The sequence below is a fragment of the Eulemur rufifrons genome, chromosome 29 (assembly GCF_041146395.1).
Source record: "Eulemur rufifrons isolate Redbay chromosome 29, OSU_ERuf_1, whole genome shotgun sequence".
NCBI lineage: Eukaryota > Metazoa > Chordata > Mammalia > Primates > Lemuridae > Eulemur > Eulemur rufifrons.
In genome coordinates, this window is record NC_091011.1 from 54476063 (window position 1) to 54501589 (window position 25527).

General features: G+C 32.7%; 1 protein-coding gene across 1 annotated transcript in view; it reads left to right on the forward strand.

The window, feature by feature from the left end:
• The window catches only part of PCLO (piccolo presynaptic cytomatrix protein), a 360664-nt gene that overhangs the window by 319123 nt on the left and 16014 nt on the right, over positions 1–25527 (forward strand). Inside the window, exons 21-22 of the mRNA XM_069462070.1 lie at positions 4384–4525; positions 7534–7607. Coding sequence (XP_069318171.1) covers positions 4384–4525; positions 7534–7607 — 216 coding nt within the window. The remainder of the gene's footprint in view (positions 1–4383; positions 4526–7533; positions 7608–25527) is intronic.

Here is a 25527-nt window from a genome sequence, read left to right on the forward strand (position 1 = left end):
GAGCAAACTAATTGAAGACAGATGTACAGTCAAAGAGACACTACCAGATTTAATTAAGGTTAGCCACAGTGGAGTAATAAAACACAATGATGTCTAACCATCTAACAGCCAAAGAAAGCGAAGAGGTCAAAGAATAATTTAAAACAGATTGAATTGCCTCACAGAAGATAAAATTTGTTTACCTGAAATGCCCCCTCAAGAATTAAGTCACAAAAATGATTTAATATTCTAAGATTTATTCTTCTAGAGCACCAGATGCTTTCTACAAAAGAGCTTACTCCATCAGGTGTTTATAGCATCCACTCTGTCCTCTAGTTGGTACTTGATAGTACACTTAGTATTTCAAAAAGAAAATAGACAAGAAAAAAATGTAACTGATTAAAAAATGGCTCCAAAAATGTATTTTGTTATAATGAAAAACCCTCAATTCTTTTATAAAAGACATATTTTTCATATGCAATACACAGGCACCTAATACATTCATACACAGTAGGTCTGTGATTTCCAAAACTGATTAAAAGAGTTGGAAGAATTAAGCAGAGGCAGAATGTTACTATACATATTATTTTCTTTTGTCACTCCAATTTAAAATATATATTTATAATATTCATGGTTATGAACTTTTTTGAACTTCATAAATCTATGGTCTCCAGTGTTTAGTATATTATTAAATACTTCCTTCAATCAAACCAATGTTTGGGGAAATTGGAATAAAAAAATCAAGTTGAGTCATCACATTTTTTTTTTTTACTTACACACTATGAAATTGTCATGTGTCATCTCTGATTTTAAAAGCTAAAAAAGAAATTTACTCCTCAAAATTTCTTTGACAAAGAACACAGTAAAAAAACCCCTACCATACCAAGTGGCCTTCTTGATGAGAGATTTATGATTTGGATAAAACACAAAGCTGGATAAGAAGTGAAATAGCTACTTAATCATTCAGCTGTTTTGATTGGTTAAGGGAAAGAAGTATTAATGTATTATTATTATTAATTATTCATCAAATATTGTTTGAACATGGTTCCAGGACAAGCTTTTCAGGAGGTTACCAAAGAGCAAATGTAGGCTCTGCTTCCAATAGTGACATGCATGTAACAATTAGAATCAAAAATAAAATGTGATAATTGCCATAAAAGATACACAGATTATGTGTTACAAGAATCCACATTAAGGAGATGTCACTTTTGATTGGGAGAATGAAGAAAATAAATGAAGTAGGTGATATTTTAGCTGAGCCTTTACAGATAAATTTAATTTAGATGCAAGAAGGTGGTGGAATAGAGGAGGGCTTAGCAAAATCAAAAAGGACAAAGCCAAACCAAAGGGATCCAGAGTGAATGGTCTGGTGGCTTAGATGTAAAGTATGTGAAGGAGAATTATAATAGATACATGTGGAAAGGAGCAAAAGTTTTCAAAAAGCAAACTAAAGAGTTTGAATGAAATTATTAGATGTCTTAAAACTATGTAAGATCCAGCCTCAGATATTAAAGTCCTAAAGTACTTCAGTGGTTAAAAATGTGCATTTATGCAAATTTAGCTTAATTTAATAGAATTGATGCTTTCTTATTTGAGGTCTGTTTTAAGATAAAGAAATAAGTAAAGACACATGTTGTTTTAAGTATCTGGAAAAGAACTATTAAAACAGTTGGATTCTTAGCACCAGTTTATCAAAACCTCTGCATTTTCATATGCTTTATCACATTTTATGCTATTTAGATATAACCTGGTAAAAAGGGAAGGACTGTTTTGAATTTTAATTTCATTCATTTTCAAAAACTAAACAAATATCAGGCTATCTCTACATTATATTTAGATACCAGGTTAAGAATAAAAAATTTAATCAGGCACCAGATGTTTCTGTCCAAAATTTCTGTACACACAACCTTCGACATAATGTTATTTTGCAGAAATATTAAATAGACTTAGATTTGTCCCCCTATATGTATATGTTCCCTAGATTTGGTTTTGTTTTTCTTTTATATTTCTTATAACATATTATTTGTTTGCATTTAAACTGTTGACCAACACTGCACAAACTTTCCAAATGAGATTTCTATTCAAAGAGATAGGCAAAATGAAAAATATTGTTTTCCCTTAAATTTATTTTTACCTTTGTTTCTTTCTTCTTATTGTACTGTTTTATATTCTGCACACATTTCTCAAATTTCCTGGAAGAGAAATAGAACTAAAAATTGCATCAGGTAAAACCAAAGTTGACAAAAGAAAAGATTGAATATTTTGAAATGTAAATAATAAATCATTTCTGTAATGTAGCTATTCTGATTAATTGTGACATTGCTCTTAAAATAATGAAAATTATTTTAATTTACTAAATATAGATTGTCTATTAATTAAAGTTTATCTTTGAATATAATATATGGAGATTTTCCAGTTGATGAAATCAATGTCTTCCACTCAATTGTCATACTAAAAAATATTAACAATCTAGATGGTTGGATTATATAATGCCAATCAAAAAGTAGGACAGCTTTCCTTTGTTTATAATCAATTGACTAATCTGACTCATTATGCAGTTGATTATGCTGTTTAGTCTATGCTATACACGTTCATAATTTTATATCCTAGTCAGACTTTCACATTTTTTAAATTATCCTTTAAAAAAGTATTTTCTTTAACACTAAATATACCAACTGTGTTTCTTCTAAATAGTTGAAGAAATATTAAAGAAACATAACTATTCTCTGTTTCTATAAATCTAGTCCTATGGGTTACTAGAAATTCATTGGATGCTGGCTATGTAATAGCTTTCAGACCTTTTTCTAAATAGCTGTTTCCAACTTATAACATCTGATGTATAATTGACTATTAAAAATGTCTTCCTTGTTTCCTTATTCTGAGGAAGGGATCCTACTGTCATTTGAATAAATGTGACTTTAGAGAATCTACTATTGTTGAAATGGAATAAAGGAAGAAGTAGGGGAAGGCTAAATCCTTTGCAAGACTTGATCCTAGCTACCCTGTCGATGGATTTTCTGTCCTCATATGGTTTCCAACAAAATGTTTATATTTTTCATTTCATTTGATTCTATTGGTTAAAATTCCACCAGGTTAAGAATCATTGTGTTTTTATACATTTCCTTAAGAAATGTGTAGATATCTTAGCATCCTGAAATGACTATGAAGTGTTTACCCAATAGTATGAATCTATCCAACTGGCTAGTAAACTCCTGATGGAACAGGGATGCATTTATGGTAAGAATTTCTAAGTAGCTTTGCAGTTTAGAACACATCTAGATTAAGAGAACCGAGATAAATTCATTGTCAAGGACTATGTAAGCTCAAAGACACTAGGAAACAGCCATTGACAGTAAAGCCCTAAAAAAGAGATGGGTAGGTAAATAATATCACTGGGCTCCAGGTGTATCTCACTCCTCATAATCACAATCAAATGAGGTAGGCATTACTGACTATTGCTTTCAAATGAGGACAGAGACTTAGCGTTACTGCAGAGTGGGTTGGGATTCAAACGAGATCAATATGACCAAAGATCATGCTCTCTGGCAGGAGACAAACAACAACAATTTCAAAAACTTACTAGAGAAACTTCTCCCCAGCAAAGTAAGTGGAAACACTTGCCTTCTATTCCTTCCTTTTGCATCAAAATTTCTTCCCAAGTCTCCTATAAATCTAGCAATCTACTAACAATATTAGTACTGTACCCCTACTACATAATGTATAGCACGAATTTATAATGTTTCTATGGGAACATGGATTCTTATATACAAATATCAAACTTATGAAATTTTTGAAACAAATCCCAAGCATAAACTGGGAAATGCCTAAGGGGAAACAAATATCTTTAAATTTTAAAAACCTGCTGGAGATAGTTGGTAGAGTTACATACAGACAAGCACAGAATTTTCAATCACTTCTTGAAAATATCCTATTTTGCATCGTTTTTTCTAAGAAGGAAAACAGATTATTGGTTATTAATATATAAAAATTAAGCAATATCCTTTATCCTGCTATTTATATCCACCCAAGTCTTTCTAAACTCTTTTCTCCATGATGTAGCCAAAATTCTTATTTGTTTGCCCTATCACTATTGCAATACTGTACAAATAAACCACAAAAATATAAAATAGAATAGTTACATACGATTTAACTGTTTAAAAAGTAAATTTTTTTTTCCTAGAAGTGATTGCTTTTCCTTTGTAGCCGATAAATACTGTAAGGTAATTTAGTGTTGCCACTGTGCATTATCAGTTAAGGAAATAAAAAGGCAGGTTGAGAAATGCAGAGACTTGCGATAGCTGTTTCTTTATACATGTAAATTAAGAAAACGTATAATGATGCATTTGAAGATCAGTGTGAGCTTCATTTATTGACTGTGGTGTTGACTCTTCCCACACCATGCAGCAAAGCCTACCAATCACCGGCCTGCAGAAAGCTCTGTGTCCACCGGCTCCTCGGGCAGCAGCTTTGGCAGTGGGTATAGCGTGGACAGCGAAGGAAGCAGCAGCACTGCAGGGGAGACTAATCTATTTCCTATTCCAAGGATGTAAGTGGGTCTCTTTTTTTTCAACTACAAAGTTAACAGCATCATGAGTAAGGCATTCTTAACATTTAACAGGAAATAACTAGATAATTATCCACTTCTGCAGCATTGTCCCTGAAACACTTGAACTGTTTGTGCCTACATAAAGATAGATTGTTCGGGAAAGATTAGATGAATTCGGTTAATTCTAAGGATGAATGCTAGTCACTACCAGGACTACTTAATCTGTGCAATCTGTATTGAACATAAAAACTGCTAAAAATCATAACTTAGCCATGCCAGAATAAAGTTCAGCAGTAGTACATTAATGTTTTAATCATGTAATGACCAAATAAAAACATTGTTGATATTCAAGACATGGATTAATTTACTTTGAATTAGGAGAGATTTAAACATATTTAAAGAATCCATAGATCATGTTTGAAATAGATGACACATTGGTTAACCATATAGACTTTTCTACTATAAATCTCTTTATAATTATTAATAAAATGGAAGGTTTAGAAGTGTTTTTAGAACAAATATCAAGTAATACCTAGGTCCCTGAGTAGGTACTCTTAGAATAAAGCTCATTCATAATATATTATGCCTCAAAAAAAAGTTATTTTGCAAATCAAATGCAAACCTAAAGCAGATTGTATTTAGAATGTGTTAGAATAGATTTAGTCATATTGGTGGAAAAATTTAGCAGCATTCAAGATAAATATGTAGGGTATGTCTGCTCCAATATCAAAATCTATATTCCCCAACCTTTCCTTCTCCCCCAATTAACTAGTTTTCTGGGTTTTGAAAATACCGCTGGGCCATCCAGGACTACTGCCTGGTTTTGTAAGGTCTGGGAGCTAAAAATGGCTTTTGCATTTTTAAATGTTTGGGGAAAAAAAAAGAAGGAAAACATTTTGTGATGTGAAAATTATATAAAATTGAAATTTCAGTGAACATAAACTAAGTTAAATTAGAACACAACCACACCAGAACACAGCCATACCCATTAGTTGTGTAGTCAGAATATTCTGAGCTGAAGATTTCTCATTGGGAATCAGAAAAACCTCATCCTTCACATGACCCACAGTTATATTTTCTTTGTATTTCATTTAGCCTCACAATCCTGCAAATTTTTTGTATAGTCTTCAAAATGTACTTATCACATATTTTGGCTAAGAATCTAATGTTAAAGTCAGTTTTCATTAGAAGCAGACTATAGCCAGATATCACCATTAAATTACAAAATCTAGCACTCAAGAACAAAACTAAAAATTATCAAAATTTATTTTTATTATAATTACCAAAAATTATAACTGCTTTTTAAGATTCTGTCACAGCACTCTGACTTGCTACATTAGCAATACTAAAAAGACACTCGCTTTCTGTCGAGTTTGGCTCAGTAACAAGGTATGTTTGGGTTTGCTCTACAGCATAGTGTACTGGTGAAAGTGAGGGTGCTGGTAAGTTCTTAAGCCTTTCTTCCTTTCTAATACTAGCGGAGCAGAGTTTATTATTTTCAACTTAACTACTTGTCTTGAATCTCAATGAAGCAATTACGCAAATTGAATTTTTATGCATTGCTTATATGTATATATTCAGATGCACATCCTATATATCGTATATATATGGTAAAACAAAAATGTTAGAAACTGCATAATTTGCACATACTTGGTCCTTCACATGATCACTTAATAAAAATGTGTGCTTAAACCTTTAGCCTAGACTTTTCATAATGGAACAATATAATGACTTTCAAGATAAAACAATTTCTGAATTTACATCTATTCCTCTTTTATTATGTACAGAAACATTTCAGCATCTTCTCTAACGTAGAATGATAAAAGGATCTTTAGAGCAGTTTTCAAGTAAGATTTAATTGAATTCTTAAGAAATAAATAGGGTTACATTTTCAACAGGTCCAGAAAACCAAGTACTTTTGTGAAAGTCAAAATTAATTGTTGGTAAATCCTGCTGTGTTAGAATTGCTGGCAACAAATTATGGTATCAAGTCATTCTTCTGTTCAAGCATCCTTTCTAAAATCTAAGAATTTTTACTCCTTTTTCAAGCATCCTATCTAAGTATATATACAGGCAATTACAAAATCTTTCATATCCATGCAGCTTTTCTTCTGAATGAAAAAATAAGAAGCAGCCCACAATCTTTTGGCTGATGCGTTATCAACATTCTAAACTCACAATGCTCAGTAACATGAATTCTTCATCTAGTTGGCTTTCCAAAAAGTTTGAGGCTGAAACTAATAGTGATTAGCAGATTTTGGCCTAATTCTAAGCTATTATGAGCATACTTACCTAATACTAGGTTATATTTACCGAATGCTTGTAATTTCTCAGGTACTGTGTTAAATGTTTTATAGACATCTTTCACGTGATATTTTCATAACAAAAAGGTAGCTAATATTAATCTCCTTATATTACAAAAGGAGAAACAGTCCCAACCAGGTACTTTGCCTTAGATTACACATAGCAAGACATAGCAAAGCCAGAAGCAGAGACCAAAGAGTCTGAATTCAAAACCCAGTTTGCTCAACACAAATGAAAACCCAGGAAGAATCTGAAAAAAAAAAAAAAAATCACTAAGTGAAACAAAAAAAAAATCTTTTGATACAACATTATTTTTATATGTTATTTATTTCAATATTTCTCTTCTCACCAAAGAATCTATAATAACTCATCATTATAAAATTTAAAGATACAAACATCCGTTCTCCCTTCTTGAGTTAAAAATGGGGAAAAAATAATTATAAAACAAAATTTGGAAATTTCATGATGATCTAATTTTTTGATAAATGAGTCTGCAAATAAGACTGAATTTTGAGGAATTTTTACTGGACTAAATAGGAATAATAAACAAGTTCCATTTTAAAATTAACATGATATAGAGCAATTAAATGTGTGTATTTGCTGTTCAAATATATATTATATCATTTTATTTTTGCAAACTTAGCGCCCTTATTTGCATTCAGAAGATCATAATTGAATACATTATTTTATTTTATTTTAAACAGAGGGAAGATGGGACAGAATGGACAAGAGCCTGTAAAACAGCCAGGGGTAGGAGTAGGACTAACAGACACTGAAGGTAAGTTAAAATTTACAATGTTGGACTTAGGTTGAATCTACATACCACACTATAAGTGTTTGATTTTTCTCTTAACATGAATTTAAATGTCTAAGTACTAATGGCAAAAGCACTAGGTAGTAAGTCATCATTATCCGTTAAATGAGAATGACTTTGTGTTTATTTAACAATTTCCCAATTCCCTCATTTATATTTAACATTTAAGTACCTTGGGGTACTGAACATTTAAAAGAAAGAAGAATGAGAAGGATGACAGGAAAGAGCCTTCGAAGACTTTCTCAGGGAAAAACAATATCTTCTTGAAATTTTAAAATATGTTTTTTTAAAATACCACGCAAATAAAAATCAATCATGAAACCTCATTTAAGTCCATGGAAATTATTAAATATTTGAAGCTGAGAAGAAACTAATGGTGTAAAAATTATTTTAAAGAAATATTAATTACTGAGCTAACTTCTAAAGTAAAAACTTAATTTGAAATTAAATTTGAATACCAGCTTTAAAATTAAATTTTGTTTTATCAAACAAATAGTAAATTATTACAAAATGCAAAAAAAAATCCCTAACGTCAACAAACACAATGATAGTATCTATAAGCTGCACAATGACTAGCTTATGCTTTATAATATTATAATAAAATCTGGTAGTTCTGTTATCCTTCATGAATTGCATCAATCTCTCGATAACTTTAACTATTCTAAGTACTTTACACTATTTTTTTTTTTTTTTTTTGGAGACAGAGTCTCGCTTTGTTGCCCAGGCTAGAGTGAGTGCCGTGGCGTCAGCCTAGCTCACAGCAACCTCAAACTCCTGGGCTCAAGCGATCCTACTGCCTCAGCCTCCCGAGTAGCTGGGACTACAGGCATGCGCCACCATGCCCGGCTAATTTTTTGTATATATATATATATTTTAGTTGTCCATATAATTTCTTTTTATTTTTAGTAGAGACGGGGTCTCGCTCTTGCTCAGGCTGGTCTTGAACTCCTGACCTTGAGCGATCCACCCGCCTCGGCCTCCCAGAGTGCTAGGATTACAGGCGTGAGCCACCACGCCCGGCCTACTTTACACTATTTTAAGTAATTTTAATGTATCCCATTTAATTCTTACAATTACCTTTGAGGTAAATACCAGTATATATTGACTTCACATAAACGGAAACTGAAGTGCAAACATAACACGATGTCAGAACAAGTGAAAATGACACCAAAAGTCATGCTATTAAAACGAATGATTATGGGTATTGTCTCACAAGAGCACTAAATGGGGAAACAGGAGATGGGTTTCAATTCTGGTCTGTTACTAGGTATGTGACCTTATTTCTCGATCATCCAAAATCTCGTCTGACAAATTCTGAGTTTAAGTGATACCCAAGTTTTCTCATGGGCTTAAGTGGATGCCACATTTTTCTGGTTCTACTCAAAACTCTCAATTTTTCCTTGGACTCCTTTGAAAACTGTTTCCTCTCCCTGTTGCTATTAATATGTTCCCCAGGGTTCCAGTCTCAATCCACCAATCCTTTTAAGTACCCTCTCCCTGCATAAGCTCATCAACTCCTTCTTCTACGTTGATTAGTCCCAAATCTACTGCTCAAACTCCCTGGAATTCAGACTCAGATAGTTAATGCCTGCCAGGTATTTGCCTCCAACCAGGAATATAGAAACCACTCTGAATATTTAAAATAGAGGAATGAACAGCTGACAATTGGTTATATTCTCATGAAAGAAGTTGAGAAACTGAGTAGGGAACAGTGAGGCAACAGAAGGAAGCTACTGTCCCTGTAGGCTAGAGGCCAGTTGGAGCTGAAACCAGGACAAGCCTGTCTTGCTGAGAGCAAAAAACAAGAATGAGAATAGCAAATGCCAGAAATATACACTGAGACAGACAAAGATGGGGAGAAATATCCTGGTTTCTCCCTTCCTCCAATTCTCCAATCTCTACCAGTGCCTGATCAAATCCAACTGCAAACTAGTTGACAGGGAAGCAGCAGAGGAGGAGGCTACTCTGAGAAGAGAGCAAGGGAAACGCTGAACAGAGAATGCATCTGAGAGCACAGATGTATAGGACCAGCACAGTATTTTACCTCGATGTATCAAACTACATATGCCCTGCACTTAATTCATCCTCTTCCCCATTTTGCCTCATTTTCCTTCTATGTTCTACAATTGACAAAATTTGCACCAATTTATATTACAATTGGCATATTTTATCACTGTTCTTTGATTTAATCACCTATTTCTACACTTGTCTCCTCCATAAGGCTGAACAACTCTCAGACCAGAGGTATGGTTTGCTCATCTTGGTATCCTAGCAGACAGCCTTGTCCACAGAGTTGCTTAAAAATGTTTGTTGAGTAAATGAATAACCAATATGGTCATCTATACAATTAATGGCTATTGATTTTCATCTGACTCTAGAATTCATGTACATAGAGAAGTAATAAATGCAAGTTATACATACTGAATTTTACCTCTCTTTTAATCTTAAAGTTTATAAATAAAATTGTTTTAGTATAAATGTTAACAGCTATCAATGAGTAGAAATTGTTCATCCTAATACTGCTTTCTTCTTTTGTGTCAGTCCCACACAAAACATGCTTGTTTTCCAAGAAGGAGCCAATCAGAGGCTACTTCATTCTTATTTAAATGCATGAGTCAATATGTTTACACGTTAGTGAAATGACACTATCAACAGTTCATCTCAGATTAGATAATGAGCAGAGGGGTGAGGGTTGAGGACTGGAATGAGATAGAATATGTAATGTAATGTTAGTAATTTATAGTAACGTGCCGTTTAGGAAGCAATATTTTGGACAAGTTGTTTTTGGCTGAGTTGCTACTGATATTTGACAATAATCAAATTTATAATTTACATATCTGTATGAAGTTGGGCATGAATAGTTCTGTAAGAGATGTATAAAGGATAGTTAATCATATGGAAAAGAAAACTGCAATAATATTAAACCTTCAGAAACAATTTTAAATTAGAAACAATATATAAGCAGAGTAGGGAGCAATGATTAATTTAGGAAGTTATTTGTTCTAAGAAGATAGGAGAAATATGGAATCAACTTTGAGTTGTTCTTGAGACAGATGATGCATATTTTGTTTGTTTTGAGTGATCCAGAGAATTACTTTTAATTTCTTTTGTTGTCAGTTAACATAAACAGCCAATTTAATGGGAAAACAAAAAAACAAATGAGTTAATTCAATTTGTTTTTAGACAAAATATATGGTTTCCTGATTGTATTTCTCCTCCTTTCAATTCTTCACCAGGGCATCAGAAAAACAGTGTGTCTTTGTAGATAAGATCAGTTTTCTTGAAATTGTAGATACTTAAGATGTTCCACTTTGTCTTGAGTATTTCATATTATTCATTTAAGTAAATTTTTTTATGAACACCTTAGTCTACTCTAAGGGATATTGATCCGCAAAGATTTACTCTAAGGCAGTATAATTTAATCTAAAGTATATCATAGATTTTAAGTAATCACTTTTAGACAGTTTGTTCACATAAAATTCTTATTCGTGTTTTGGCTTTATAATGTGCAGAATGTAAAAAGTAATGCTTTATGGGGTTGAAATTTTCTGTTAAGCATATTATTGAATTTTTTTAACATTAAATATCCATATCCTTGTTCTACTTATTAAGCAAGTCTATTCATTCTGGCTTCTAATTTTAAAAAATCATTTTTCTACTCAGTCATTTTTTAAATAATGTTTCATCTTCTCTATAGCAGTAACTCATGAATTTTAATCCCATTGTGAGATTAATTCAATGGATTCGAATGTGAGATGTGTTAAATGTTCTGGGGTTCTGACCTAAGTTGTAGTAGAAAATAATACTCTTTTGGACGATCTCTACTAATAAATGATTGAATTTCCACAATTTAATTAAGTGCATAATGTATAGTGCAAATTAGCACTGTGTTTCACACATGGTTAACACCCTTTAAGTTGTAGCTATTATTAAATTAAAAGTGAATATAGAACAGACTCACTTGGATCCCATCCAAAGGAGTAATATTATTCAGGATTGATAAAATATCATGCACTTACTGAGAGAGCTGTACAAGACAACTTTTCTTTAAGATTTAGAGCAAACCAATTAGACTCTCCAAATGTGCAGATAAGTGTTTTTTCAATTTACATTAAAAATTTATAATTACACCCTTAAGATAGGCTATCTGGCCCTTTCCTACATTTTTCCCATTAGTTAGATATATTTATTGCTGTTATTCTTTGCCAGTAGTCATCTATATAGTAGCTGCCTTGACCCAATTATTCTCCTAATCCAGCTGTTCACAAACTTTAGCAAGCATTGCAATCACAACTTTCCATGAGGTTTAATTTTCTTGGCTATATGCATTTAAAGAAAAAAATAACTCTTTTTGGTATATGTATACAATGGAATATTACTCAATTATAAGAAATGACAGTGACCTAGCACCTCTTATATTTTCCTGGATAGAGCTTGAGCCCATTATCCAAAGTGAGGTACCACAAGATGGGAAGAATAGGCTCCACATGTACTCGCCATCAAATCGGCCCTGACTGATCGACACTATGGTGCTCATATGGTAGTAATATTCTCCAGGGATTAGAGGGTTGAGAGGGTAAACTCACAACTAATGGATTGCAGAGATTGTAGAGGGGAAGGGCACGCCTCTAATCCTCGCTTGGGTGAGGCAAAGACACAAAATGTAACCAAAATGTTTATACCCTCATAATATCCTGAAATAAAAGAGAAAGAAAGAAAGAAAAGAAAGAAAGAAAGAAAGAAAGGAAAGAAAGAAAGAAAGAAAGAAAGAAAGAAAGAAAGAAAGAAAGAAAGAAAGAAAAGAAAAGAAAAAATAAAGAACAAATAACTCTAATAAATCATTGATTTCCTTAAGTATCTCAGGAGGCTTAAATTTGGTTTGAGTAAGAATGTAAATTCAGTTTCCAGAACAAACCTCTACCATACAGAAATTTACTAAGCTCTACTCTCAAACATTTTCAAATAATTGAGTGAGTGAAAGCACATTATCATTAATGTTAACCTAAGGGGGGAGGAGGAGGAAAAGAAAATAAGATTTAGTTCAATTTATTCTTGGAAATTTTTAAAAATCATAACAATTTATGTAGAAATAATAGAACTCTATCAACACAACAATTTCATTTTAACTGGCATCTCAATAACTATTATATATGTATGCACATATATACGTATACATGAAACATAAATATAATTTATTTCTTGAGATGAGGTCTTACTATGTTGCCAAGGCTGCTTTTGAACTTGTGGACTCAAACAGTTCTTCCACCTCAGCCTCCTGAGTAGCTGGGACTACAGGTGCATGCCAATACAGCTGGCTTAGATATATATTTTATACATTGTTTTAACAGTGATTAGTATAGACCCTTTTAGGTAAGTGAAGCCCATGATACAAGTGTAGAACAGAAATGATTCCCTGGATTAAACTAATAAAAATCTAGGCCTGAGAACTGGAGTCCTTCATCTTGTTCAATATAAACACACACACACACAAAAAGATTTTTAAAAATACCTTTTTCATTGTTGTTTTGGGCTTTTTTTTTAAATTTCAGAAGATTTAGGGGGATGCAAGTGGAGTTTTGTTACATGGATATGTTGTATCATGGTTGACTCTGGGCGTTAGTTGTACCTATTACCCAAATAGTGTACATTGTACCAGTAGGTAATTTTATATCCCTCACCTCCTTTTCACCTCCCACTTTTCAGTCTCTAATGTCCATTAAGGCAATCCGTATGACCATGCATACCCATAGCTTAGCTCCCACTTATAAGTGAGAATATGTGGTATTTGGTTTTTATTAGGCCTCCAGTTACATCCAAATTCTTGCAAAAAAACATTATTTTATTCTTTTTATGGCTGAGTAGTGCTCCATGGGGTGTGTGGGTGTGTGTGTGTGTGTGTGTGTGTATACCACATTTTCTTTATCCATTCATCAGTTGATGGGCACTTAGGTTGACTCCATATCTCTGCAATTGTAAATTGTACTGCAGTAAATATACAAGTGTAGGTATCTTTTTAATATCATGATTTCTTTTCCTTTAGGTACATACTCGGCAGTGGGATTGCAGGATCAAATGGCAGATCTGCTTTTAGCTCTTTAAGAAATCTCCATACTGATTTTCATAGTGGTTGTACTAATTTACATTCCTATCAACACTGTGTTACATTCCCTTTTCACCATATCCATGCCAACTTCTTTTGTTTTTCGACTTTTTAATAATGGCCATTAGGATTGGAATAAGATGGTATCTCATTGCGATTTTAATTTGCATTTTTCTTTTTTTTTTTTTGAGACAGAATCTCACTCTGTTGCCCAGGCTAGAGTGAGTGCCGTGGCGTCAGCCTAGCTCACAGCAACCTCAAACTCCTGAGCTCGAGCGATCCTCCTGTCTCAGCCTCCCGAGTAGCTGGGACTACAAGCATGCACCACCATGCCCGGCTAATTTTTTCTATATATATTTTTAGCTGTCCATATAATTTCTTTCTATTTTTAGTAGAGATGGGGTCTCGCTCTTGCTCAGGCTGGTCTCGAACTCCTGAGCTCAAATGATCCGCCCACCTCGGCCTCCCAGAGTGCTAGGATTACAGGCGTGAGCCACCACGCCCGGTCTGCATTTTTCTGATGAGTAGTAATGTTGAGCATTTTTTCATGTTTCTTGGCCATTTGTTTATCTTCTTTTGAAAAATGTCTGGTCATGTCCTTTGCCCACTTTTTAATGGGGTTGTTTTTTTACTGAGTTGAATTCTTTGTAGATTCTGTATATTAGCCCTTTGCCAGATGCAGAGTTTGTGAATATTTTCTCCAATTCTATAGTTTGTCTATTCTTTTGACTATTTCTTTTGCTGTGCAGAAGTTTTTAGTTTAATTAAGTGCCATTTGTTTATTTTTTGTTGTTGAATTTTCTTTTGAGATTTTAATCATAAATTCTTTGCCAAAGCCAACGTTCATAGGAGCTTTTCCTAGGTTTTTTCCTAGAATTTTTATGGTTTCAGTTCTTACATTTAATTCTTTAATCTATCTTGAGTTAAGTTTTGTATATGGTGAGAGATAGGGATCTAGTTTCATTCTTCTACATATGGCTATCCAATTTTCCCAGCACTTATTGAATAGTGTACCCTTCACCCAGTTTATGTTTTTGTCTGCTTTGACAAAGATCAGTTGGTTGTAGGTATATGACTTTATTTCTGGGTTCTCTATTTTGTTGTCTTGATCTATGTGTCTACTTTTATGCCAGCACCATTGCTATCTTGGTTACAATAGCCTTGTAGTACAATTGGAAGTCAGGTAATGTGATACCTCCAGTTTTGTTCTTTTTGCTTAGGATTGCTTTGGCTATTCAGGCTCTTTTATGGTTCCATGTGAATTTTAGGATTTTTTTTTTCTAATTCTGTGAAAAGCAATGTTGGTATTTTGATAGGAATTTCATTGGATCTATAGTTTGCTTTGGGCAGCATGGTCATTTTAACAATATTGACTCTTCCAATCTATAAGCATGGGATATTTTTCCATTTGTGTCATCTACAATTTCTTTCATTAGTGTTTTATAGTTTTCCTTGTAGAGATCTTTCACCTTCTTTGTTAAATATATATATTTGCAGCTATTGCAAATAGAATTGAGTTCTTGATTTGGTTCTCAGACTAGTTCTTGTTGGTATATAAAAATGCTACTGATTTGTGTACATTGACTTTGTAACCTGAAACTTTACCAAATTCATTTATTAAATCTAGGAGTCTTTTAAAGGAGCCTTTAAGGTTTTCTAAGTATACAATCATATCATCAGCAAACAGAGATAATTTGACTTCCTATTTCCAATTTAGATGCTCTTTATTTCTTTCTCTTGCCTAATTGCTCTGGCCAGGACTTCCAGTACTATGTTGAATAGGAGAGGTGAAAGTGAGCATCCTTGTCCTCTTCCAGTTCTTAGTGGGAATGCTTTCAATTTTTCCCCATTCAGTGTGATGTTGGCTATGGGTTTATCAAATATGGCTTTTATTATTTTGAGGTATAGTCCTTCTATGCTCTTTTTTAAATAGGAAAAAGGAATGGAGTAAATTATAAGTATCTTTTTAAGGGTTTGTAGATTGGAATATTCAAGTGTTCTATATAAAATATTCATTTAATTTTCTTTTTTTCTTCTGTTAAATTGGGTTGTTTAAAAAATAGTCTCAAAGAGAAGAATATAAACCACTATGGGAGACCTTCAATTAGAACAAAACAGTTGTTATTAGGGCATCCAATAATTCATTCCACAATAAGTTAGCTTGCCGCCCTGTTTTTACCAATACGTACACTGTCTTTCTTATGTTTCCAAAGTTGATTAGTGCTGAATATGAGTGTGGCTATCATATGCAAGATACTCTATTAAAAATTTTGATACCACAGAGATTAATTCAATACATATGGTGATCTGAGGGAGCCTATGGTCTATCTAGTATGATTGATTCTACTTCATAATCAGCCAGTAAGTATGCTTGCTCAACCAAGTGTGTATAGCCAGTGGCCATTCAGATTGGTTGGTGATTGTGCCACACCTGTTGTATATTTCAACAGTCATGCTGAGGAGGGTCTTTATGATGAAAAGAAGATTTATGATGAAAAATTATAAGTGAGAGGAAAAATTACGTGCTTTCGAATTTCAGCATTGTAAAGCATTGCTACATCTGTAGGAGTGAGAGGAGAGCATGGTTTTATAAAAAAGGTTACATGTAGTGACTGCTTTGAACGATGGACAAGGTCTAGACATGTGGTAATAGGAGAGGCAAAGCCCAGACTGAGGGAATAATATGAGTAAAGACACAGATGGAAGAAAAGATTGGGTATATATAGGGGAGAATTAATTCAGTAAAGCTAGAGCAAAGAGTGCAAGGGGAAAACATAGCAATTTGTACAAAGTTAGGTCAGATATGGGAATTCAAAGCTTCTGTGAACTATGGGAAGCTATTATATGTCAATGAGGAATTTAGAAAATGTGAACACTTACAATATTGAATCTGTCCATGCAAGAATAAGGTAGCCCTTTTTATTTATTCATCTTATAGGACTTTAAGGGGGGGTTGGAGAATACATGGAAAAATCTATGCAGAAACAATACATATCGTGTAGTTGGGCGATGGATCTAGAGTTCAGGATAGAGATCTCAATTTGGATTTAGACTTCAGAATCACAATGTGATAACATTTATGGAATGCCTAACGTGAACCAGGAGCAGTGAGAAGCATTATCTCTTTTAAGCCCTATCCATTAGAAAAGAAAAATCTCAGTAATAATATGTAATAGGCTTTATTTTCTTGCAATTCCCGTGAAGGGAAACTATGAATCAGAGGATTTTACTGGCTTTAGAAGCAAAGTCAAGACAACCTCAACCCAGTTGTGTCTCATACTTAAAGCCTGTACTCTTAACTAACACACAATACTACCTCACCAGGGTTTATGCATGGCATTTGAAATTACTGAGGTTGCTGATAAGAATGAAAAGTACAGAGGGTAGCTGTTCAGTCCATGAGTATCAGCATTATCATATAGGCACAAAGCTTTAAAATGATAATTTAAATTCCTAATTTTCAATCCTGAAATTATATGCAAAAAAAATTTAGGTTCAAATTTATAAATAATTTTATTTATCATTTCTTCTTTAATTGTTTTCTTAGAATTCTTTACTCATACAAAGGATATTAAGCGCATAACTATTTCTATTTTCTTCTGGCTCTTTTGTGATGTGAAAGATAATATCTGATTCTTTAAATAAAATTATTTTATTACATCCAATTTTCCTGAAACCATCTGTTAAATAAACTCTCATTTCCTCACTAATATGAATTAGCACATCAATCATACTCAAAACTCTCAAGCATATTTCTGTTTGGTAATGGGATTTATGGATTATTTCATTGATTTATTTGTCTATTTGTATCCATCAGTGCCATACTCATTCAATTATTCTAATTTTATATTCAGTTGAACTGATTTTACCTGGTTATTTTAAAAATATTTTAAAGGAAACTTAAAACTCTCTTCATTAAGAAGCAAAGGAAATTCTACATAAATATTTATTAAATATTGAATCTCTTAATATAATTTTGAGGAAATTGACTTCTTTACATATAATATTTTCTATTCATTAGCATAGTATGCTTCTCTATTACTTAGCATATTTATTTGTTCCTTAGTAAAATTGCTTTTTTTTTCTTCACATACACTTAAAATATTTAATTTTATGGTAAAGAATGTTGTTTTCTTGTTTTTATTATTGTGGCAAATTTTGTTATTTTTTTTAACTGTTGTATGTTACTCTCTAATAGTGGTTGAGATTTAATTGCATGCCAAATCATTACATTTCAAGAGAAAAAGGTGATAGCAGGTCATCTAAGTAGCAGGCTACATTGAAGAAGAAGAATTGTGATGTGTGTGACAAAATGTGGTTTTGAAAAGGGTTTTAGTGCTTGTGGAGATGTTGGGGCAATTAGAGATAGGTGCAGAGAAAGCTGAGCAAAATTTGTAAAACAAACCAATTACTAATCTGAGGAAAAAACAAAAAACAAAATTAAGTAAAGAACTCCATGTAATACCCAAATTGTCTCAGCACTGAACAATATTAAATAATTAATATAAATGCCAAAGATGAGTTTAACCAAGATTGTAATATAACTATATTACAAGGATGAGGAAGGCCAAATCTTCATCTATCAAAATAAAAAAAAAATCAACTCATTATAAAGGCAATACAAAATTATTTTGAGATATATGTAAAGAACCAAAGAAACAGATAAAAAATAGTTAACAATAGTTTTTTCTTGGCAATTTTACCAAAGGTTAGGCAAACAAAGAGTTGGGATATGTGAGGTTTGGAATTTTTAAAAAAGAAGTCATAAAATATAAAATGATTCAACCTTTTGATATATGAGAAAATATAAAATGAGTGATGGTGATCAAATTATATTAATGCATAACAAGAAAAATGTGCTATTATTTGCAGCAAATAAATAACTTCCTACTATGCCCCTAAATGATTATGAGTATCCATTCTCTTAACATTCTTTAAGCTGGTGCTGTGGATCATGCCCGTAGTCCTAGCACTTTGGGAGGCCGTGGCAGAAGGATTACTAGAGGCTAGGAATTCAAGATCAGCCTGGACAATGTCCCAACCCCCCCGCCCCCAAAAGAAAAGCTGGATGTGGTGGCACATGCCTGTAGTCCTAGCTACTGGGGAGGCTGAGATAGGAGGATCACTTAAGCCCAAGAGTTCAGAGTTGCAGTGAGCTACAACTGCACCATTGCACTCAAGCCTGGGCGACAGGGAGATTGTGTCTCAAAAAAAAAAGCCCTTTAGTAGTAGTAATTGCAACTAAGTATTCTCTTTATGTAACATACTCATTAAAGACTTTCTGAGAGTACCAATGTTATATAGAGAGAGATTTTTCACTTTCAAGAAACCTGACTTTGGAGTGAGCCTGGGGTCTGCGTTGAGTTGGTTAGGTGGTCTCAGTCCCTGGAGAACCGTGGCATTGGTGAGCATTGCAAGATTTTCTTAGCCCAGTACCGTGGCTTGAGGCCAACACCATCGCCTTATAGAAGCCAGTTACTTTTACTGTATTCTTTGGTCGCAGAAAACCCCGCCCCCCCATACACAAACACACATGCCCACAACCTCTCTAAGTCTGTGACAGAACATTTTGGGCACAGCATTCCTAGGTAAAGAAGTACTTGCGAAACAAAGAAGAGGGTTAACTTTATAATTATTACCATTTAGGTAATTGTTTGCAAAAGTCAATTTGTTTTATTAAAATCATTATTAAAAAATACATTGAGTTTAAGTAAATCTACTACAATAGTATTTGCAGGAATATGTTGAGAAAAATAATCTACAGTCTAAGCCAATAATTTCACTTAATTTATAATGTTTTAAATGTTCATCTAGCTTGTAGCTAAATGTGAAGAAAAAAAGTAGTATGCTAGAGAAATGGTGAAATCAATCAAAATACCTTTATTGTTCCTGCTTAAGAGAGCAAGAAATTGGCAATTTGAGACCACCAAAAAAAAAAAAAAAAAAGAAAGAAAGAAAGAAACCTGACTTTGAGGACAGTAAAATACAAAATATATTTTAAAATAAACTGTGGAATTCAAACTATCAAGAGTTGTTTTTAACTTTTTTCACTTCACTGAAAAGTTAAAAAGAGATTTATAAATGTTCAGCAAGAAAAAAATTCAGAATTTTGGAAAATGCCAATTTTTATTGAAGATAATTCACTTTTTCACCATTTAGATTATTAGTCACTTTCTTTAATTGAAACATACTTTTATTTCTTTTATTCAAAAAATTTTGGAAAATTACACAGTTTTCTATAACTGAAAAAAGAAAAAAACAGCACCTTTCACAAAAAAAGCCCTGGATCAACCAAGTATTACTTTCCCTTAAGGAACCAATTTTACAGATAAGAAAGTTAACATAGACCCAAGATAATATACACTGAGGAAAGCACACACTGTTTGTTTATTAGGTGTTTGACTGCTAGTCTCTAAAACAATCAATATAGTCTATTATTTGCTATATATCAGTAAAAACTGGGAAAAACTATGATGGTTTTGTTTAAATCTCTTATTTTTAAAAAATAATTGCTATCTACTCAAGTTTTTTACACTAGAGTATTTTCCTGCACTAAACAGATGCAATTTTAGGCTGTTATCACCCAAAGCAGATGCTTATTTATCTATGAAACAGCACACCATTGTGATTTCTCTAATTTACATTGCACTCTGAAGCCCAGACAACTATCATTGATGTTACAGAATACTAAGTAGCAGTAGCAGGCCTCTACTCTACACATTTTATTATTGCATTGTTGTGATTGAACAAAGTATATACATTCTAGTTGATGATTCACCTTTTTCAAAATAATTGACACATATTCCTTAATTTATAAAAGTAACAACAACAACAACACAGCAACTGCCATTTATTTGCCAAGCACTCTGCTAGGAACTTTAAAAAAATTAGTGTCCCCATTTCTCTCAAGAATCCTTTATAATAGGGTATTATAATAGTTATGGTATTCCCAGTATCTAGAACATGGAATTACCCAAAATGCCCACTCGGTAAATATCTTTGAATCAAGTTAAATAAAGACCCAGAGAGTAAAAGCTAAATCAAGCTTAGTAACAGTTTGAAATTGAAGTCAACACCTACACAAATACACTGTTTTAAGATTCTTTATGTATGCCTGTCATACCCAAGACATCTTGAAAAGTGATGTTAATACTGTATGTTGATGTACAGCTTTTAAGGAGTTTACCAGCCTAAAATTGAACTCAGATGATATGATGCTGATGAAAAATGACACAATTTACTTAAAAGCATAGTAACCTGTATTTATATTGATTGTGCTTCTATTTTCGCAAAGCACAGCTGAGTATACAGAAGCTTATTAATGCTGAGTCTCTGCCAGAAAAAACAGTCTAATGGGACAAACATGCTCATGAACAATTGAGGTAAAAGTTCTGGTAGACGTGAATGTACATTGAATGTTAAGGTACTCCGCTCTAGGTTAGATTAGGAAAGACTTCCTGGGAGGAAATTTTTAGATATAAGAATGGCTAACAAACATATGAAAAAATGCTCAACATCCCTAATCATCAGAGAAATGCAAATCAAAACCACAATGAGATAGATAATTCTTGAAATAAAAGAAATCTGTTTAGATTTCTAGTTTGACGAGGGCTGGCGAGGGCTGCAATAAGGGGAAGCCTCATGTTCAAAACCTTCGCCACATGAGAGAATAAGTGATATTGGTGAACCTCTACTCACTTCTGCCTGATTGTGACAGTTCTGTGCTTGGGGGAATAGCAGGAGAGAGGCCTTGAAAGGTAGTCACAGTTCAGAGAATTTATGAAATATCAGAAACTGTCAGGAGAAATTTACACTCTACACTGTAGATAGGCAACTGAAAGATACAGACTGATTTTTAAGGAGGAAAATTGCACAGGTTTGGTGCTGCGAAGGGTGGATTATAGGGGATCATATCTGTAGTCAGGGACTCATTAAGAGTCAATTCAATAGTCCAAGTAAGGACTGATAGGGACTGGAATGCAGGCGGGGCAGAGGCAGGAGACACGGGGACAGACAGACGGCTCTGAGAGCTCTCTAGGAAGACAAATGAGGTTTCTTTGCTCTAAAAGTGATACAGAATCAAAATGCAAAAAAAGCAGCTTTGGGCACTAGCATCATAGAGATGAACTGATGCAGTAATGGTCATCATGTCATAAAGATACTGGTCATAAATGATCAGTAGTTAACACAAGTATGATTTTAAAAGAAGAAACAGAAAAAAGGGTTCACAACAGAGGTCAATGTAAAAAGTGATAAAATAAGGGGAACTGTGGGTAAACAGAATGCAAACCTATGTTTCATAGGATTTTAAAGAAAGAAATTGGCTGTGCTGTATGAGATAATCTGGTATTTTAAAAATGAAATAAAAGAGTAAAATGGAGTTTGAACTAGACAGGATGTTTAAATTTTGCTCTCTTAACTTCGTACATATATGGTGACATTGATGTGTTGTTCCAAATATGGAAAACTTGATGAATCTAATCCATCTACTGATTAATATGTGAGTGTGCAGAGCACTCTAAGTGAAGGAGAAAATCACTGGCAGATAAGTTCAGAAGAGAGATTGGACATTTTTAATAAAAACTTTCAGGGTATATCCTGAAAACAGTGGAATAAATAGTGTGATTTTTTAAATTTTATATATCTATGGTATTATACTAAGAAATCAGAAATTCAGAATCCTAATATAAGGTATTAAAAGCAGGCTTAATCAAAATAAGCTACAATTCTATATTTGGAAAAGCATAAATGTTGATATATGCATTTTATAAAGTTCTCTGGGAGCAGTAAGAGATTTCTTGGAAACAGAAGAAATGGGCTTTATCAAAATACTCATCTCTTAAACTAAGAAAGTTAACTGAGTTATTATTTTGCCTTATTTAAACAATTCTTTTCACTCATTAATGTTACATTAAATCAGAGAAACAGGCTTATTGGTTGAACAGTTAAAATTAATAAACAGTCTTTTAGTATTAAAGTGCCTGAGTTCATTTTACATTCCATGGTTCTGTGTTAAGTTAAGTAGGGGAATGTTCTGTTTGGCTTCTAACAATTTTAATTGGTGGAAAGGGTACTTTAAAATGAATTCAGTTGCTACAAGAGGTCTAAAAAACAGGAACCATCTCTCAACAATTTATATTCAGGACAGACAGCTTTTTCTTCAAGTTTTTTTACTTTTGATAGTCTGATAGTTTGAGTTCATTTCCTTTTAGATAATGATGAATTGGCTGGGTCAAAATTTAGGTCAAATGATGCAATTCAGTTTGATTTTGAGACTACTGTGATATAACTCTGCCAATTTACAGTTTACTTTTTTATAGTTAGCAGTGAGGTTATCTGATTTAAATTAATATGAGCTGTTGCTCATTGATTTATGGGTGTTTTGGTGCTCCAAATATGATCTATTTCCAAAATATGTTTTTCTTGTGACTTTAGAGACATAGATTAGCAGCCTCAGATTGATATTTTTATAGTGTTTCATTTGATATTTTAAACTTTTATATAACTAAATTTAATTAATCATTTTCTTGTTCATAGATGTTTTCCTTAATAAAATATTTAGATATATTTTAAATAAAATATTCTACTAAAATGTTCCTGAATATATTAATAATTGTATTATAGATTTAAAAAGTAGAATGAGATGAAATGGTAATAGAATGATTGAGTTATTTAAAAACCTTCTTTTAAAAGTAATCTCTTTGTTAATTAATGGATGACTAATTATTCTTTTTGCTGAAACAGTACCTTGAATTGTTACCATGGCAGACATGAAAATATGGAGGCATGTTATGGAAATATACAATTTTATGTTACTTGAAGAAATTCAATTGCTTAATTGAGAATAATATTTTTCTAATTTGAACATAAAAACTTTAAGAAAATTTAAAACTTTAAATATGCAAATTTATTGGTATAGAAAAAGATGTCAAATTTTAGTTTTGTTTGTTGTACTAGACGGTAGAAGTGAAGACTATATCTCTTCACCTATAGATTCCTTCTCTTCCTATATTTTATATCTCAGGTTTGTTTACATTATTCTTTTCAATCACTTTGGGCAATTGCCAAATCCTTGCAGATATTACCTCTTAAGTATGCCTTAAATGGCTTAAGTTTTAAAAGGATAATCCTGACTACCCTTTGGGAATATTTTAAAGGGAAACAAGGGAAGAAGAAGAAATAACTGATATTTATTGTAATTATTCAGGAAAGAAATGATTAAGTCTTGGAGCAGGTTTATAATCCAATGTAGTGAGAAGTGCTTAGACTTTTCGTATTGCTTCAAGAGTCTCATATGTATATACACACATATATAATATACATAAAATTTAAATAGCAAGGTAATTATAATGATGAAATTAATAATGATTTCTTGGCAGTAAAAGAGAATGAAGCAGTTGGAGAAGAAATACATAACTGGTTTCATCTGAATTTGTTTTATTTCGTAAGCTGGCCAGTCATTACATGAGTGTTTATTATATATCCTTTATGCTCCTTATGCCTGAATTATTTTTAAGTTAAAAGTGATATTGAATAATTTTAACATTCATTTTTCCATTACATTCAGGGTGCAATTTTTTAACATAACACTTCTTCAAATATACCTAAGATAAGGCAGTATCTTTCACTGGTAAAACACAGAAAATAACACAACTTAAAACCAATATTTATTAGTTACCATACTAAGAAATTCACCAGTGGAAATGATTTCAGGAGAAACCAGTCTCTGGCCCATTTAGTTCTCAAGTCTTTTGTCAGCTTTTCTCTGAAAGTTGGCCTTTTCTCAGGCTGTTCCATGACGCTAGGGACAAAGTTGGTGGCTGCCGTGAGGCCTAGTTGTAGACTCTTGACCCAAAGGAGAGAATCTGTCTCATAACACTCCCAGTGAAGCACACTGATTTTTTGTACATGGGTCAGATGCCCATGTCTGGAACAATCATTATGACAAAGAAAATAGAATATGGATATGGTGGTTACCAGCTTAACAGACACGTATAAATTTGGGGGCAGATGTGTTCAAGATAGTGGTGGAAGAGGAAAAGGAATACTAGATAGAAAAAATAAGAGATTATATTGGAGTATCTCTGCGTATACTTACATATAAGTCACTTCCAAAGGTACACTGAAATCTGTGAAACGAAATAAATGTAAGTCTAAAAGAGTCAGGGCTGTAGCCAAAACAAACACTTCTACCCACACATCAAAAAAAAAAAAAACCTTGCATAGATGCTAAAAAGTTCACTACTAATTAAGAAAGGAACAGGGAAATGTAAACAGTAAGATTTTTTAAATAGATAAAGAATGTAAATAATAGTTATAAGAAGAAGTGTGATAACATCTATATCATGGAAAGTTTTAGAAGAGTTTTCCTTGAAGTGAAAAACACAACAGTGAACTGTAATAAATTTCTGAAATGGGCTTTGATATTCCATAATATTTTATATTAGTATGAAAAGTTTCAAGGTTCATGATGAATTGATAGATAATTCCTTTAGTGTATTATTTTAAAATATGGCATGAGGACTATTTCTACAATTTCATCATTCTACTCTTTTCTTTCAGCTTCTGGCAAGCATATATTGCCACAATAGATTTACAATATTGAATGCACTGTAAAACCAGTCCTCTAAAACTGACATATCCAGTCCCTATGATTAAGTAAAATAAATAAAAAATATAATAAAACAAATTATTTAGTAGTTTGCATGCTGTCTAGAAGATTTTTGCATGTATAGAAGATTTTTTTTTTCTGGAAGAGGGAGGGAATGTAATTACATGCAACAT